General features: G+C 45.9%; 1 protein-coding gene across 1 annotated transcript in view; it reads left to right on the top strand.

Moving 5' to 3' along the window:
• LOC119406536 (nose resistant to fluoxetine protein 6) overlaps positions 1 to 14905 on the top strand; it is a 60210-nt gene that overhangs the window by 19435 nt on the left and 25870 nt on the right. Inside the window, exons 6-8 of the mRNA XM_037673276.2 lie at positions 7281 to 7390; positions 9069 to 9245; positions 11323 to 11416. Of these exons, the coding sequence (XP_037529204.2) occupies positions 7281 to 7390; positions 9069 to 9245; positions 11323 to 11416 (381 nt within the window). The remainder of the gene's footprint in view (positions 1 to 7280; positions 7391 to 9068; positions 9246 to 11322; positions 11417 to 14905) is intronic.

Genomic DNA, 14905 nt, shown 5'->3' with positions numbered 1-14905 from the left:
GCTTAAGTGCAGTTAACGTAACAACCATCTCAGCAAAACAGACCTTGCGTGTAAAATAAATGTGCAGCTTTTCTTAATTAAATGGTGCTCGTTAGGGATTCGAGCGATGCGCTTGTCTTGCAAGTTTCAATGCGCTGCAACATTATTCTCAATATTATGCCGCACTTATTCATGTCCTCGCGAAGCATCAGCATCCCCGAAACAAAGAAGTGTTATGGTATCTGTATTCTTGTATCTGTATTCTGGGATACTTTTTTCTCCTTTTTGCAAATGTACCTCCGAAATATCTCGTTACGTCAAAGACGAACGTATCTCAGCGTCTGTATTTTAGGCTTCTAACACATGTATTTCGATACCTGTATTCCGGAATACTTTTCTGACTATCTCTGGCCAGCCCTGGCTGTAAAACACACTGGGACTCTCATTTATGAGCGGGGGCGCCACAATCTTACGTATACCGGGTCATTTAAGTAAATGCAGTTGTTCGATACTGCGGACGAGCTTCACAACTGGAAAAGCTGGAGCCATCGCTGTCGTGTCGTGGTGTGAGGGATCACGTGGATACAGCGGCCGTGTCGGCTGATTCGGCAGTGCCGAAGCGTGCTGAAAACGAAATTTTCGACTCACCTGCGCAGCGGTTCTGATTCATTGGGTAGGTTTTCCCGCTTGGGTTGTCTGCTTGACAGCAGTTGACAGCACTGCACTAGGTGGTGGCTGAGTTTTAAGGCGTTCAATATGGCGAGCTCCCAAGGGTGGCTTGTTGGGAGATGTTGGTAAATACATGGTGCTTTTTTTAGACAATAGAGATTTTTAAAATAAAAATGCTGTTAGTCAGGCATCTTTTAAAAATCGTAAAAAAACGCACGTAATTTGAGATAATAATCATCGCAATTCAAGGCCCCGATCGAGGCGATACCGTTACTGAGACCACCGGGCGAGCGTGAAATCTGTCATCTGTGTTACGCCAGACCGGAAGCTCACGGGAGGAACTTTGAAAAAAAGGCGCGTCGCAGCAGAGTATGGTTATGAAAAACGGCTAGCCGTCCCAAATAACCAAATATACCATTATTTTTTGCGTTTGGTGTGCAGTTCTTATACGTTTCTTAGTTAAACTCGAAAGAAGTGCAAAGAATTCGTTCGGTTGTCTGAGAGAAGTAGAGCCGCAGTGGCTGCCATATAGTTTTAGGCTGGAAAGTGAAAGAAAAGGTCGAAATCGTGGTTTTCTTTGGTACAGCGTGAAAGAAACAGATAAACACTACTCACCAAACGCAAATAATAAGCGGTCCATTTGGGTATTTGGGACAACTTGCCGCTTTTAGATGCGAATAAGCATCTTATGCCGGAGTTCAAATCGGTGGTGGTGTTGGTGGTGGTGGTGTGCGGCATGACCACCCTTACTGCGCATGCGCGAACCTTCTCCACACACCCCCTCTCCCCTTCCTCTCTCCCACCTTCTCCCTCTCCACTTCTCCTCCCCCTCTCCACTTCCCATCTGAAAGGCGGGCTCGACATGCCGAAACGCTGCTGCGCATCGCCTCATGATCCCCTTTAGCGGAGATGGTGCTTTTTTTTCTAACCATGTAATACCTTTTCTATAAAAAATCTGCATTGACTAAAAAAAAAACACGCTGTATAGTACAAGCTAAAGGGGATGCCAGCAGCACACACACACACAAAAAAAAAACCTCCCAGAAGATTGAGTCAAGGAAATAGAGAGGAACTGGAAGGATACTGTACTAACAACTGACTTTGATTGGACGAAAACACGAACATACCGATGTGATCACGCCCCGATATATTATAGTGATAGTAAACCATCATTTTACAATTATGGCGGTGGTGGAATCGCTGTACAGGAGACAAAAAAAAATTGGCCGCGTATCTGCGTGCTTCGCTGCAAATGCCGTCTAAAGACGATAGAAGAGGCGCTGCGTGAGATATGGACGCCATCTGGCAATACGTCGGGAAACATGAGTGCTGTGTTGCCGGCTGGTAGTCCCGGCGCCGCAGCAGGCGAAGACCGGCGGTGACCAACGCCACCGGCGGGGACGCCAGCCAGCCTGAACACGCGGTTTGGCGCGAAGCGCTGAAGCAGAAGAAATGTCCGCACTCAACGAGTACTCGTGTGAGTCCACACACTCTTTTATTGCTCGGGTAAAACAGGAATGCCAGAGCGGCGCCCCATGGCATTCGTACAGTGCAATACAGAACCGAAACCGAAACAGAACAATGAGCTCGTGCAGAGGGCACGGAGTAAGGCAAGTTTCAGCGCAGTCGCATTTTCAGCGCAGCTTAAGAAACTAGGGTCTTTAGAATTACGTATGTATGCATTTTCTATTAAAGGAACACACCACCTAATACTTACCTAGTGATGTTGCGCCTCAGATATGCGTGATATTTACTTTTTGATCGACAACGTTCACAAGTATGAACAGCCGTACCAGTTCAAGATGTATAGCTCAATAAAACTTTTGTTTGCTAGTTGGTTATTCGACATAGTGTAGGATGATCAGCGCAACCTTGACTCCCGCAAACACTCACTCATCCACCCGAGGAACACACACGACACACAGCGCTGTGTGTCGTGTGTGTTCCTCGGGTGGATGAGTGAGTGTTCGTGTGAGTGTTTGCGGGAGTCAATGGTTGCGCTGATCATCCTACACTAAGTTCAAGATGGCTGGCCCTTGGGCAAGTGGTTGAACTTTGGCCGAGTGGCTGAATCGAGTGACGTGCCGACAAACAGAAAGACAGACAGAACAAAATTTCTCCGTTTCAGTATCCCAAAAAAGACTATCGTCTTTAAAAAGCCGGGCGTAGCTTGCACTAGTGGCGCAAGGCTAAAGGCACCGCGGAGTTGATCAGTTCCTAGCTGTTCCTGGCCATACGAAGCGATGCCAAATTCCAGTCGAGTCAAGCACAGTCAACTCTCGCAGTTTCTCCCAGACTGCGTTGCGAATTACTTTAACGAGTCGAGTCCAGCAGTCTCGCATGGCAGCACGCCACGATTCCCGGTAAGCGGCTTCTTCATCGGCGGTGCGAACCTTTTTTCGCTTTGCCCATGTCTGCGTCTGGCGCCGCGCGCCGGCTTCATACCACGAAGGAGCGCATGCGCAGTTGGCCGTGACGTCACGTCTGGCGCGACCGAGTCGTTTCGCGCGCTGTCTAGGCAGGCGAGGCGAGCTGGTAGCGGAGCAATGTATGAGCTAGCGGGGCAGGCTCACAGCTGTGCAAGCGGTAGCTTGGCCACGCACAGGGACGTCAACGCGGCACGGAGTTTTTGTTCGCGTTGGACAGATTACAGCCGGCTTAAAGAGCTCAGCTGTTAAAAATTCAGGAGCCCTTGCCCTATTGAGAAAATGGGGCCCATGCGAAGCTTGGCGTATGAGTGCCTGGCGTACTATTCTTTCTTTCTTTTAGGTGCGAAGCAGCTCTTTGACTAGCCTGTGTAACGCTGTCCCTCCGTCTGCACAAACGCGAGGCAACGCGCTTCCCTCGGCGCAGGTGTCGGAGCGGTGCCAAGTAGGTCACGCCGCAGCTGGGCGTTGACGTCACGCTCCCCTCGCACGCTTCCCTTGCAGGTGCGCGCGTGCGTCACTCTCTCCCTCACCCGTGGAGCGCCCGCAGCTGCCGGCTCCAACGCCCGCTCGCCTCCCATGTCTGCGTTTCAAACAAACGTTTACACCAGTAAACGCTACACCGAGTTTCGCTTCAAACGAATCTTCAAGCGCTCACCGCAGCGCCCGCGTTAGCCCCGTTCAACCCGTGACGCCACCCGTGCGCAACGCTGCTGCTTCGCATCCCATCAGGGTTCCCTTCGGGGAGATGGTCCAATTTTCTTTCTTTCTTTCTTTCTTTCTTTCTTTCTTTCTTTCTTTCTTTCTTTCTTTCTTTCTTTCTTTCTTTCTTTCTTTCTTTCTTTCTTTCTTTCTTTCTTTCTTTCTTTCTTTCTTTCTTTCTTTCTTTCACATTGCGCAATGCTCCCGCCTAACTTTTTCCTCCCTCCATGAGGGAATTGGACATTCATCCACGCATGTGCTTAGCAGCACAGCACTTCACTTGCTACACGCAGCAACGACGGTTATGCGTTCATATCAAGGCCAGAATAAAATGTGGCAGCATGAAATGACAACTCACGTCGATAAAATATCCGATTGCCAAATCGGAAACGGCTGATTGCCGACAATCCCACGATTGAGGGCAGCATCAATTACTGAAAAGCTGCGCATGCAAATACGCATGTGACCGGTGCGTGTTCGAGGGCCGCATCTCTGTACGTTCGCCGGCGCCGCGTTTTATTGCGATAGCACTTATATGGACAGTCACGACGGGTCTTTGCCGTCACCCTCGCTGTCATATCCTTCCAGTATGAAGTCCAAATTAATAAGATCTCCCCGCGCATTGTTGTTCTACCGCGGGTAAAAGCTCGCGAGCGGAGGCGACGAACGCGGCTGAAGCAGAGATCAAACAAGCCGGCCCGTTTCCGTCGCTCGCAGGGTGCATGCGATAACATCACCCCGCTCGGGAGGCCTGCCGTCGAAGCAGACAGGAAACGCCCCGCCGTCTTTAACACGACCATGAAAAAAGACGGGAGGTGGGGAGCGGGGGGGAGGGGGGGTTGTCGCGCGAGCAGCCACTACCTTGAACTTTGGATCTAAGGGCGCGGTCGCGATCGCTGGCGCGCGCGCTATCTCAAAAGCCATCACAGCGGGCGACTCGTATAGACGGTTTCAAGATTGCGATAGCAGGAGCACGTGGTGTACCCCAAGAAACTTCCGGTCACCTCATTTATTATTCCGCAACACCGAAGCGTAAAGCGTTTTTTTAAGATTTTTCAGAGAAAGGGAATACTGTTTTTCCAGTTTCACATAAAAGAAAGGCGCTTATAGTTAAAGACTAACCCTTTTAGTGTTGTGTGTAGCTTAGAAGAATATTTAATTCAAATATTTTGCTAGACACAGGCAGAAAAGTGTTGAAACTCTATGGGCTACTCGCCAAGGCTTTTGTTCGCCGCCAATCCTACTAGCCTACGCCAGCGCAGGAAACCGGAAGCGGTCCAGGGCCTGCGTTAGTAAACAGTGAAACCCTCTTAACGCGAAGTGACTATGCGGAGAGCATCTCCCTGGAGCGGCCGTATTCCAGCGTCCGCCAGCGTTTTGTAGTTACGCGAAACCGGGTACAAAACAGTTAGCTGCCAGCCTCACTTCGCGTAACACTAAAATTTGTTGCTATCGCATTCATTGCTTCGCCCTTGCGCTGAAACTGTGACTTTTTTGGCGTATGACGCCGCCAGCGAAAGCTGCGATTTATAAAAGCTTCGCTAAAGTCAACTGTGAAATGGTGTTCGGAAAATAACAAAGGGCAACATGGGCCTTTTGTACAAATAAAGAAAGCATGGACAATGACTGTCAATTGTGTCCAGGCCGATGTAAAACAAAACTTTGAAGCGCAAGTGGGAATGATGAATGGAGAGTGGAGACAGTTTTTTTCCATTGTTTCATTGTGTTTGGGAAAAAGAATATTTGAATAAGGTTGTCCCTGTAGGAAACTCAGCATTTACATATAAGTATCTACATCTGGCTTTCACCCTGCTTTGCATGCAGCTGCAAGTTACTGCAATAAAAATTCTGTCTTTCGCTGCTATTTTTGGCTCATGTGGGCTGCTGGAGTTTGAAGAACAAATCCAGTGATCGTTACTGTGTCATCTCTGTTCTCTTTCATGTTGTACACTACCAGGAATTCAGGACAAATCAGGACAACACAAACGGCGTTTGTGTTGTCCTTACTTCTCTGTTGTGTCTGTATCTGCATGCGCATACCATCTTTTATCATGAATCTCATAGCCATAGACTTAACTCCGTAGACTGCTTGTCCTTGCAGCAGCAGTCGCAAAGTCGTAAAGGTCTATGAACACGTTGATGCTAGATACTAGCGAGTTACCTGAAATGGAAAGGGACCAATAAGAAGCATGCGACGTATGCTCATATTTGTGTTAGCAGCGAGAAACGAATGTACTGGATTAAGAAAAAGAACTATGGGGCAAATTGCTCACCGAGACTGCAGGTAAACGCGCAGCGAGATGCCACCTGAGAAGTGATGACTATGGAGCGTCCACGAATTTCAAGAAAAGAAAAAAAAAAGATAAGCCTTCGTGATGGCACATCACAAGTCGCGTCGTACTCCGTTGTTGTAACAAAATGATTTTCTAAAAGCTCTGATAGCGTCCACGCAGCAACGATCGCTTGGGTACTGTAGAGTGTTCACATGCTGCAGCCTGAAGCTCATGGCACGCCGCGAAAGTGCGCTCGTGTTCCCCGGTTCCCCATTTGTGGCCTCGTTCGTTCTCTCTGTGTAAATGTTGTATATAAACCTTAAACAAAATATAAAAGTGGGTGAGATGGTACCAGTTAATCATTTGAAGCTGTAGTTCAAAAAAAGCATAGCAGAAAAACAGAGGGGGGAACGAGAGGAAGAAGTGAAGAATGAGTAGATTTCCGAGAGAGAGAGAGAGAGAGCGAAATGTAGAGGAAAGACAGGGATGTTAACTGGAAATATCATGTTGGCTACCCTGTACTGGGAAAGGGGATGCGAAAAAATGAAAGAGAAGGAGAGAATCTGTAACTACACAACAAAGTCACGAAAACAACACTGTCTAAAAGCAACACATGAACGTATAGTCACTGAACTATCAAAACGCGTCGTTCACTCCTGCTTCTCTAAGAAAACGCAGCAACGCCCTCATAACGGCTCGAGGTGACGTCCGCGTAGGCCAGTGCCCTAGAATTTTGCTTTCTGTCAGAGGGCGATTGTTCAGCTGACCTGGTGCGGCTGAGAGGGCTGATCTTTGGGCGTTAAAGCGGGTTGACTCGCAGAGAAGGTTCGCGATGGTTTCACTGCACCCGCAGAGTTCACACTATGGGCTATCAGCCATTCGAATAGTGATTGAATATGCATTAGATAACGCCAGTCCAAGCCCGAGGCAGATCAACAGGGTAGAAACACGTCGCGATAGGTTGTATGGGATACGTAATTGAAGGTCAAGGCCCAAGGAATGTAGGCGTAGACTTGTAAATGTCGGTGAAATCCACAGGTCCAACGTTAAATGGCCTGCTAGCACGCGAAGTCGTTTTGCTGCGTTACATCTTGATAGCGTATCTTGATAGCCAATAATTGACAGATATCTGGAGGACATAGTCAAAATAGGCTAAAGAAATGATAAGAAACATGTAAAAGTCCAGTTGAGATAGTATAACACTCCTGGTGTTTTCTTCTTTTCTTCTCAGTTTCATTCTAGGATTATTCGTCGCAACGGTGGCTCTGGCTACACTCACGGACATGCTGAACCCAGCCAAGTCCACGTCCGAAGATACAGCCTATGGTTCTTCAAACACAGGTAATGATTTAATGTTGTTAAAGGGACCCTCTAACACTTTTCCTGACCTCATTGTTTTACAGTTTTTACTTTCGGGTTGCGTAGACTGGAGGCTGAAGAGATTAGTGCAGCAAGAACGGCAGCGGTAGGAGCCCGCAGTCCGAAGTTATTCAGCCTAGAACACTCAAAATACAATAAAAATGGAGGCCTACCCTCAACTCGATTTTCGCGGGGTCACCTGACCACGTTTCACTCACCCTGTGACGTCTGATGGCGCCCCAATGAAATGAACTGAAAGATCCTACGTGCGGGAAGCTTGTATACAATGTTGGCCGTTCTTTCCAACGTATTGATGATACCGTTGTGATAGTAACAAACAATGTGGTGCATTAAGAGTGAACTGCGCGTGCGAAACGAGGCAGATCGTGAACGCCTCTACATTTTTTCTAGTTTTAGTCGTGTTTCTTGTTGCGACGGCGTCTATATCAACGCTCTTACATTTTTTCCCTTCAGTTTCTACAAACAACGGCGCCTGGAGCGTCCCGAGCGCGTTTCCCTCCAGCGCCGTGGCGTTCGGCGCATTCTTTGCCGGGCGCTGCAGTTTTAAAGCTGAAATATCTAAGATCGTCTGTCTAGTTGGTGTTCAGTGAAAAAAGCATGCTCAAGAAAAACTAAACCCAATAATAACCCCTTTTGTGATGCAACGCCGCTATTACTTCTAACGTTACATTTATCCAATCATAGGCCAGCGCTCATCTTCGTCATTTCCGCCCGCAATAGTTCTGGCGAGCGCCACTACGCGTTGATGCGGTCAGCAGCGATGTAGGCGCTTCAAAAAAAGTGTTGGAGGGCCCCTTTAAGACCTTGTTAACCAGCGCAAGTGCCGCTTTCTGTACATGTGGCATGCAGGACTTAGATGTGCGCAGCAGAGCCACAATGCGCCGTAAGAGCAAATGAAGTGACAAAAGTGACATTAAGCAAAACGGGGCAAATGAAGCAAATGACACTCTGCGGAAGTTAGTGAAGCAATTGTTTCCTGTAAAACAGTGAACGCCGATGGCATCACAGGTGGAGATTTGTAGGACGTGGACTAAGTCCAAGACCACAGATCACGTTTAACTGCTCATTTAATTCTAGTGGCTAGGTTCCTACTGTGTGTGTCCTGTAGCGATGGCAATCTTCGTTGACCGTTAAGGAAAACTATTGAAAAGCGCATGCATTCCTTTCGCATGGAAATAGCCACAATGCTGTCCACAATACGACTTCTGCGGAGACGGCAAAAAAATCGCGCATGCAACGCTAAAAGTGACAGTCGGCGTCAAAACGAAACGGTCTAGCAGATGACGTCACATATCGGCAAAATATGTAATATGTTTATGGCGTCACCAACACGTCAAATAACAGGACATCACACGATGACGTCATCGGACGACATCATCGCTTGGTCATAGGTGGGCCGACCCGAAGGAAGGGCAGCACCACGTGATGTGCAGGAAGCTTCGGAGAAAGGAGGCGGGGGTCATGACGTCATGATGACATCATCTGTGATCACGTGGCTCTGTATCGTTCGCGTTGACGCCACCGACGGTCACTTTTCGCGTTTGATCTGGCATCTAAAGCATAGTAAGAGATAGTAGGATGTTATGTCGGTAGCACTCTTTCTTGTGTGTCCGTATTTTCCTTTTCCTTGCGTGTACAGATAAAGATTTGAAGGAGAGGTTCCGGAGGCTGTCTGTGGTGTACACCTTGCGTGAGGCATTTCGCTTGGACACCAGCAATGACGCTCGGCTTGACGTCTTCAACGGCCTGCGTGCTTTGACCATGGTGTGGGTCATCGTCCTTCACACGCACCTCTACGTTGAAGAAACACTCCTTGGTGAGGCCACTGAACCGGCGTGTCTTGTAATGCGAAGGTTAATCTTCCTTTCTTGCCCTCCGACTCCTAAGGCCTTTCCATCCCCAATTCCCTCCTCCTTACAGATGAGCATGCCTTTACATTCGCCGGCAGAATTATCTGTACTTCAATAAAGAGCTTTCTCCCTCTCTCTCTGTCTCATACTGCACACTACGTATCGCGTCACATCGATTATTTTTTAAGACTCACGGCCATTCTTGCAACACAAACACATTTGGCTAGTCATTCGTTCCTCGGACGTCGCTAGAGCGTAACCACCTTCCAAAAAACATTGTATCTCCTTTTTTGCCGCCGAAAACATGAATGCTTATTTTTTTATCTTGAGTACAAGTTCAGAAAAGGTACAGGGGCAAAAGGCGAGCAACGCCTGACAGGAGCCTCTGTACCCGCAACATATTAGAACATCATGTTACATGGTATAATGGTAGTTCACTGGCAGTCAACAAAATACGCAAAGTTGTTATACATTTGACATACACTACATTAAGCCTACAGGACTTAAGCAGCATTAATTCGGCATAGTTATTATGCTACTATTGATTCTTAATAAATAGATGGCGAAGTAAGGGGGCGGGGAATATTGATGGGTAGCAAACACAACTAAACAGAAAAGATGTAAAACAAAAAGATTTATAAGCGTTGAAATGCAATGTTGTGCATGTAGATTATCACAGTGCACAGAATTGAATCATACGAGCATGAACATAGACGTATTCACATTAGGAAAAGCCTAGAGAAAACTACAATGAAAAGCAGTTAAAAAAAAGATATATATATATATATATATATATATATATATATATATATATATATATATATATATATATATCTGTCAATGGCAATCCCACATTTCGGGATGTCTTAAACGTATTTACCAACTAGAATTCAGTTTTGTTTACCTGTATATATTGCGTGTGTTGTTATCATTGTACTTCGTGTATATCTTGTAGTCCTTGTATTTCCTGAATAGCCTGATATACCTGTTTTCTTTTTTCATTGTATTTGCACTGAGTTGTGTATGTCCAATTTCACTGATTATTTGTAGAACATTTCATATGACCTGTTACCCATACCCCTCTGTAATGCTGTGATTGGTCCTGACGGTATAATAAATGAAATTAAATAAACACAGCTACGTCACCGTTATGGAACAATCATATAGCCGGTGCGTGTCTCTAGCACTCGTACAGATAGCTTTGACTTGCTTCGATAAGACGCACATCAAAGTCTTTCCAAATTTTTAGTTTTTTCGTGGTTTCCTTCGTTTTCTGGTTTTCCTCATGCATAGATACGTGACTACAGTGCTAATACGAGATCTCACAAGCAGTTTGGTTATTCGAACCCTTGTGTGTTCACACCGACTCCCTAGTCCCAATTTTACCATTAGTCTTCTGTAGCATCGCTTTAGTTATAATAGAGCTCCTGGAAAACAAATTCTCTAAAATGATTAATCTTTTACATCGCTGTCGCCTGCATAATGTGCACTTATCAAATCAGAATGGTAAAAATATGAAAGTGACGTATCAGAAAGTAAAGCCATAGAATGGAGGGAAAAGCGAAAAGACTTCCGTAGCAAAAAGGGGCTCAGCTAAAGAAAAAAAAAACACATAAAAAACATTGATCTTTGCATTTCTTTCTAATTATTATTTTTTTTCCAGTGGTGCTGTTAAGGTCGAGCATGGTCCGTGCGCAGCGATGCTCGCAGCATAGCCAAGTCGGGAGAGAGGGCAAGTGCATAGCGAGAGGAAAAGCATTGCATAGGCCTTGTATAAGCGAGGGTGAGGGTGATGAAAAGGGTGAGAGAAATTGAAACTGAAATGGGGAGGGTAAAGCGTAGTAAAGCAATGGAGTACCAAGACAAGAAAAGAGTGAGGCGAGGGGTTGAATGAATTATGCTTAGCTTTGATCATACTTTGCTAAACCACGCTCTTCTTCGTCTAGCTTTGCACGACTTTGCTGAGGTTCCTCTAAGCTGGGCTGGTCACTGTTGTTCGCACTGCAACGCGACGCCTAATTTTTTTTTTACATTGCCGTGCAGAAAACACTGACGAAGTACATCGAACGTCGAAGACAATACCACGGCAGCTCATCGTGAACGGGACCTTGAGCGTGGCAGTGTTTCTGACCATCAGGTTAGTCAGCACACTTTCTTCCATAAATATATCCCAACATCACATTTGTAATAAGCGCAGTAGCTGAAGTCTAGACAAATGGGGACTTCTAGTAAGCGTGTAAAGAGAACGGCTCATTCATTCAAGGTTCGACTGCGCTGGCGTAACCTTAAAACGTTGCGGTTACACACTGAACCTTACTGCGGGATAGGACGAGTTTGAATACGCGATCAAAAGTCTCGAAGAGCTTGAATTCTGTTCAGTTCCCTCAGCATGGTGGCGCTGTTTGGTTATTAACTTCATATTAGGTACAGACTAATGAGATAGCGATCCATGCACATGAAGTCCACCAGGCGCAGGCATGTTTCCTTAAACAGCAGGCCAAGTAGTTGTAGAGCCTTGAGCGCAGTTACTGCACACAATTCCATGCGTCTGGAAAGTTGATTAGGAGACTTCATCTACGTGCCCGTGCCATTTTGATAAGCCTGGAAGAAGCGTTAAGTGAAAGCAATTGCTGCGGACCGTTTTGTGACGGAAAGGTGGCGTTCCCGGTGGTCAAGGAACCAAAATTCCTGTTCACAGAAAAGGCGCGCCATTATTCTGGCCCTCCACTTATTCTTGGAGCTATAGCAAGACAAGAAATTGGGGTGGTGGGTGTTAACATATCCATGAAGCACTCAGACCTGTGGTTTTCTTGAAGTAATTTTCCGTAGCCTATCGCGACTCATTCTACCTGAAAGTGGCACGTGCGCTTGAAGGGAAGGAATATTCTTGAACACGGGTTTTCGCTGGAGCCAATGACAAGTAGTCCTGTCGTCTTCAAGGGAGAAGAGAACTCGACTTGCTGCGCAACCAGCAGGAAAGAAGGAGGGAGACAGAAAAGAGCGCTCTTTCCTGTCTTCTTCTTTCTTTCCTGCTGGTTGCGCAGCAAGTCGAGTTTACAAGTATGAACCAACTAGTCTGCAAAGAAGTTTTGCTGCAGAAGAGAAGACCACTTGTCGAAACGTTGGCTCTTGCGACACTCCGTGTTGAAGAATTACTTATCTCTTCAACCTTCCGTCTTCTCCTGAACATCTGCCACGTGCGCTTGAAAGATTCTTAAAATTACCCTGCTTTCCATGGCTGTCAGGCACAGGCACATGTTTTCTTGGTCAAGTGTCGCTGGTTCGTGAACTTTTAAGAGCTCAGTTCTCATGAAAAACGAGGGACGTTGGCGCATTCGCAGGGTGCGGACGACATAAAACACTCGTACTGCGGCAGCCTGATGGGAGCTGACTGGTTGGGCTCATTAATGACAATAACTGGAAATCAGTTCGAGAATACAAACAGCTGAAAGTTGTATATATAGGCAACTAAGCGACCTTCCAGCATTATGGTGATATTCAGATACGTTATGGTGCCTCATCAAATGATCTCTTTTAGTTACTCCAAAAACTCTAAGCACTTGGCTCAATGTGTCCTTCAACTGCAGCTCAATTGGTGAGCACAAAGTTGTCATGTTACTGAATAGGACGTCCACTACATTCGTTGAGAGAGTGCTAGATAATGATGACCGGGATGCATAGACCTTTCCTTATTATACCTACATTGCAGTTAATCATAACACTTCTAACATTCTTGTTTCCTTCAGAATTTCCTTAGATTCATTTGTCAGTACGAACGGTGAAAATATTAGATGCTAATTAGGTTCCTTAACACTGACGAAAGACAGCTGTCAGTAAGAGAATCATAGGCAAGCATTGCTCTACATTAGGCCCGGCCTCAACCAAAACATCGTGCTTCTCTGTGACGATTAAAAGATGTGTAGTGATACGAAACGTATCCGTCGCTGTAAATCACGTAGATTAACTCTCCTGTTATAAGCTTTACATTCGCTTTGAATAAACGCTTTACCATCGGGCACTCAGTTTTTCGGTGTAAACTGCAGTAAGCTGGTACTAACAAGCTAATATAGAATGCGTGTGATATTCTTGGCTCTCTCTACGGCTGTAGTACAATTTCCTCAAAGACAGGAAACATACACTTCAAGTCGGCTCTTTTTACTGGGTTATTTGTTTATTTATTTGACTTGCATACGTACATACACAAGGACACAGAGAAAAGAGGGAGAGAGCAAGCTGGCAACTGCCACCTAGACGCAGGTTTCACGAACCTGAAACAACCATTCTCTGGTTCCATATCACTGTTAGAAGATAAAGACTATTTCTATGTACGTGGAGTAACAAGACGTCCTCTGTTGTTTCGTGTTGCGACAACCAATATGCTGACCTGAACGTATAAACAGATTGAGCAGAAACAGCGCAAGAAAACAGCACGTGCGACTTTATTTACCATACCGGTTTTTATCCTGCATTGTGTAACATTTTTACTATTTCGAAATACCCGGTGGTGCACCTGTACCTGGTGGTGTAGCTGTATCTGCAAGAGCTTTCAGGTGTTTGTTCCGCGAATGTATCCTTCGCTAGCGAGTTTGTATACTGACTTGAGGTCTCCTAAAATTTTTTTGACACTTTTCTCTTGGTGGGCCCCAACTTAAGGCACTGAAAGGAAAAAAGTAAAGCCGAATTTGTGTAGATCGTAGCGCAGGCTAAAGGTAGGGCAACAGGAAAGGCACACTCGTCACAACATACCGCTGTGTTGTGCCGAGTGTACCTTTTCTCTGCACTACCATCAAGTATAATACGATACCAACACGCCCACATTGGCACCCTCATCTAATTTCGATTTCAAGGAGACTCATAACGGTGTGATTCCATGTGATTTCTTTGACGTGAAGTCTCTCTGCACTGTCTCTACTCAACTCATGAATCAAACAGCCCAAAGGAGCACGCTTCGGCTATACAGACAGAAATTTGAGATAATGCACATAGCAGGCTGTCCTGTTCATGATACATGTTGTATATCTACGTAAATTGGCGGCATTCACAACACCTCAGGAGTTCTCTTCGTCGTATGTGAGAAAGCCGATGCCTGAAATACGAATAAACTACTTTTCTATAGCCCCACATGCATCTAACTTTATTTCGAAGATTACTACATATCTGTGCGTAATCGCTTTCGAGTTTTTTAAGTGACGCTTCTGTGAGTTATAGATTTCGGTGGTGGCGGCGGCAAAGTTCGCTAAATATATGACGCCTGCGAGTGTACAGAAACGCGGGTGTACACAAATCCATTCCTCGATCGTGGGCTTCTCGGCGATCAGCCGTTTATGGTGTGGAGATCTGGTCTTTTGTTAAGGTCACTTGTCATTTAACGCTGTCACATTTGATTCTTGTCTTTCATCGTTGCATTTAATTGATTCACGCATGACTGTCGTGGTTGCTTGTAGCAACAGAAGTGTTGCGATGCTAATGACTGCTAATCACGTGGTTGAAGGTATGATTCCCGGCATGGAGGAAGAAAAAAGCTTAAAGGAAGCATCGCGCAGTGCGATAGAAAGAAAGAAAGAAGGAAAGAAAGAAAGAAAGAAAAAAGAAAGAAAGAAAGAAAGAAAGAAAGAAAGAAAGAAAG

This window comes from Rhipicephalus sanguineus, chromosome 10 (genome assembly GCF_013339695.2).
Source record: "Rhipicephalus sanguineus isolate Rsan-2018 chromosome 10, BIME_Rsan_1.4, whole genome shotgun sequence".
Lineage (NCBI taxonomy): Eukaryota > Metazoa > Arthropoda > Arachnida > Ixodida > Ixodidae > Rhipicephalus > Rhipicephalus sanguineus.
The sequence above is the reverse complement of the archived record's forward strand: the minus strand, read 5'-3'. Positions and strand labels throughout refer to the sequence as shown.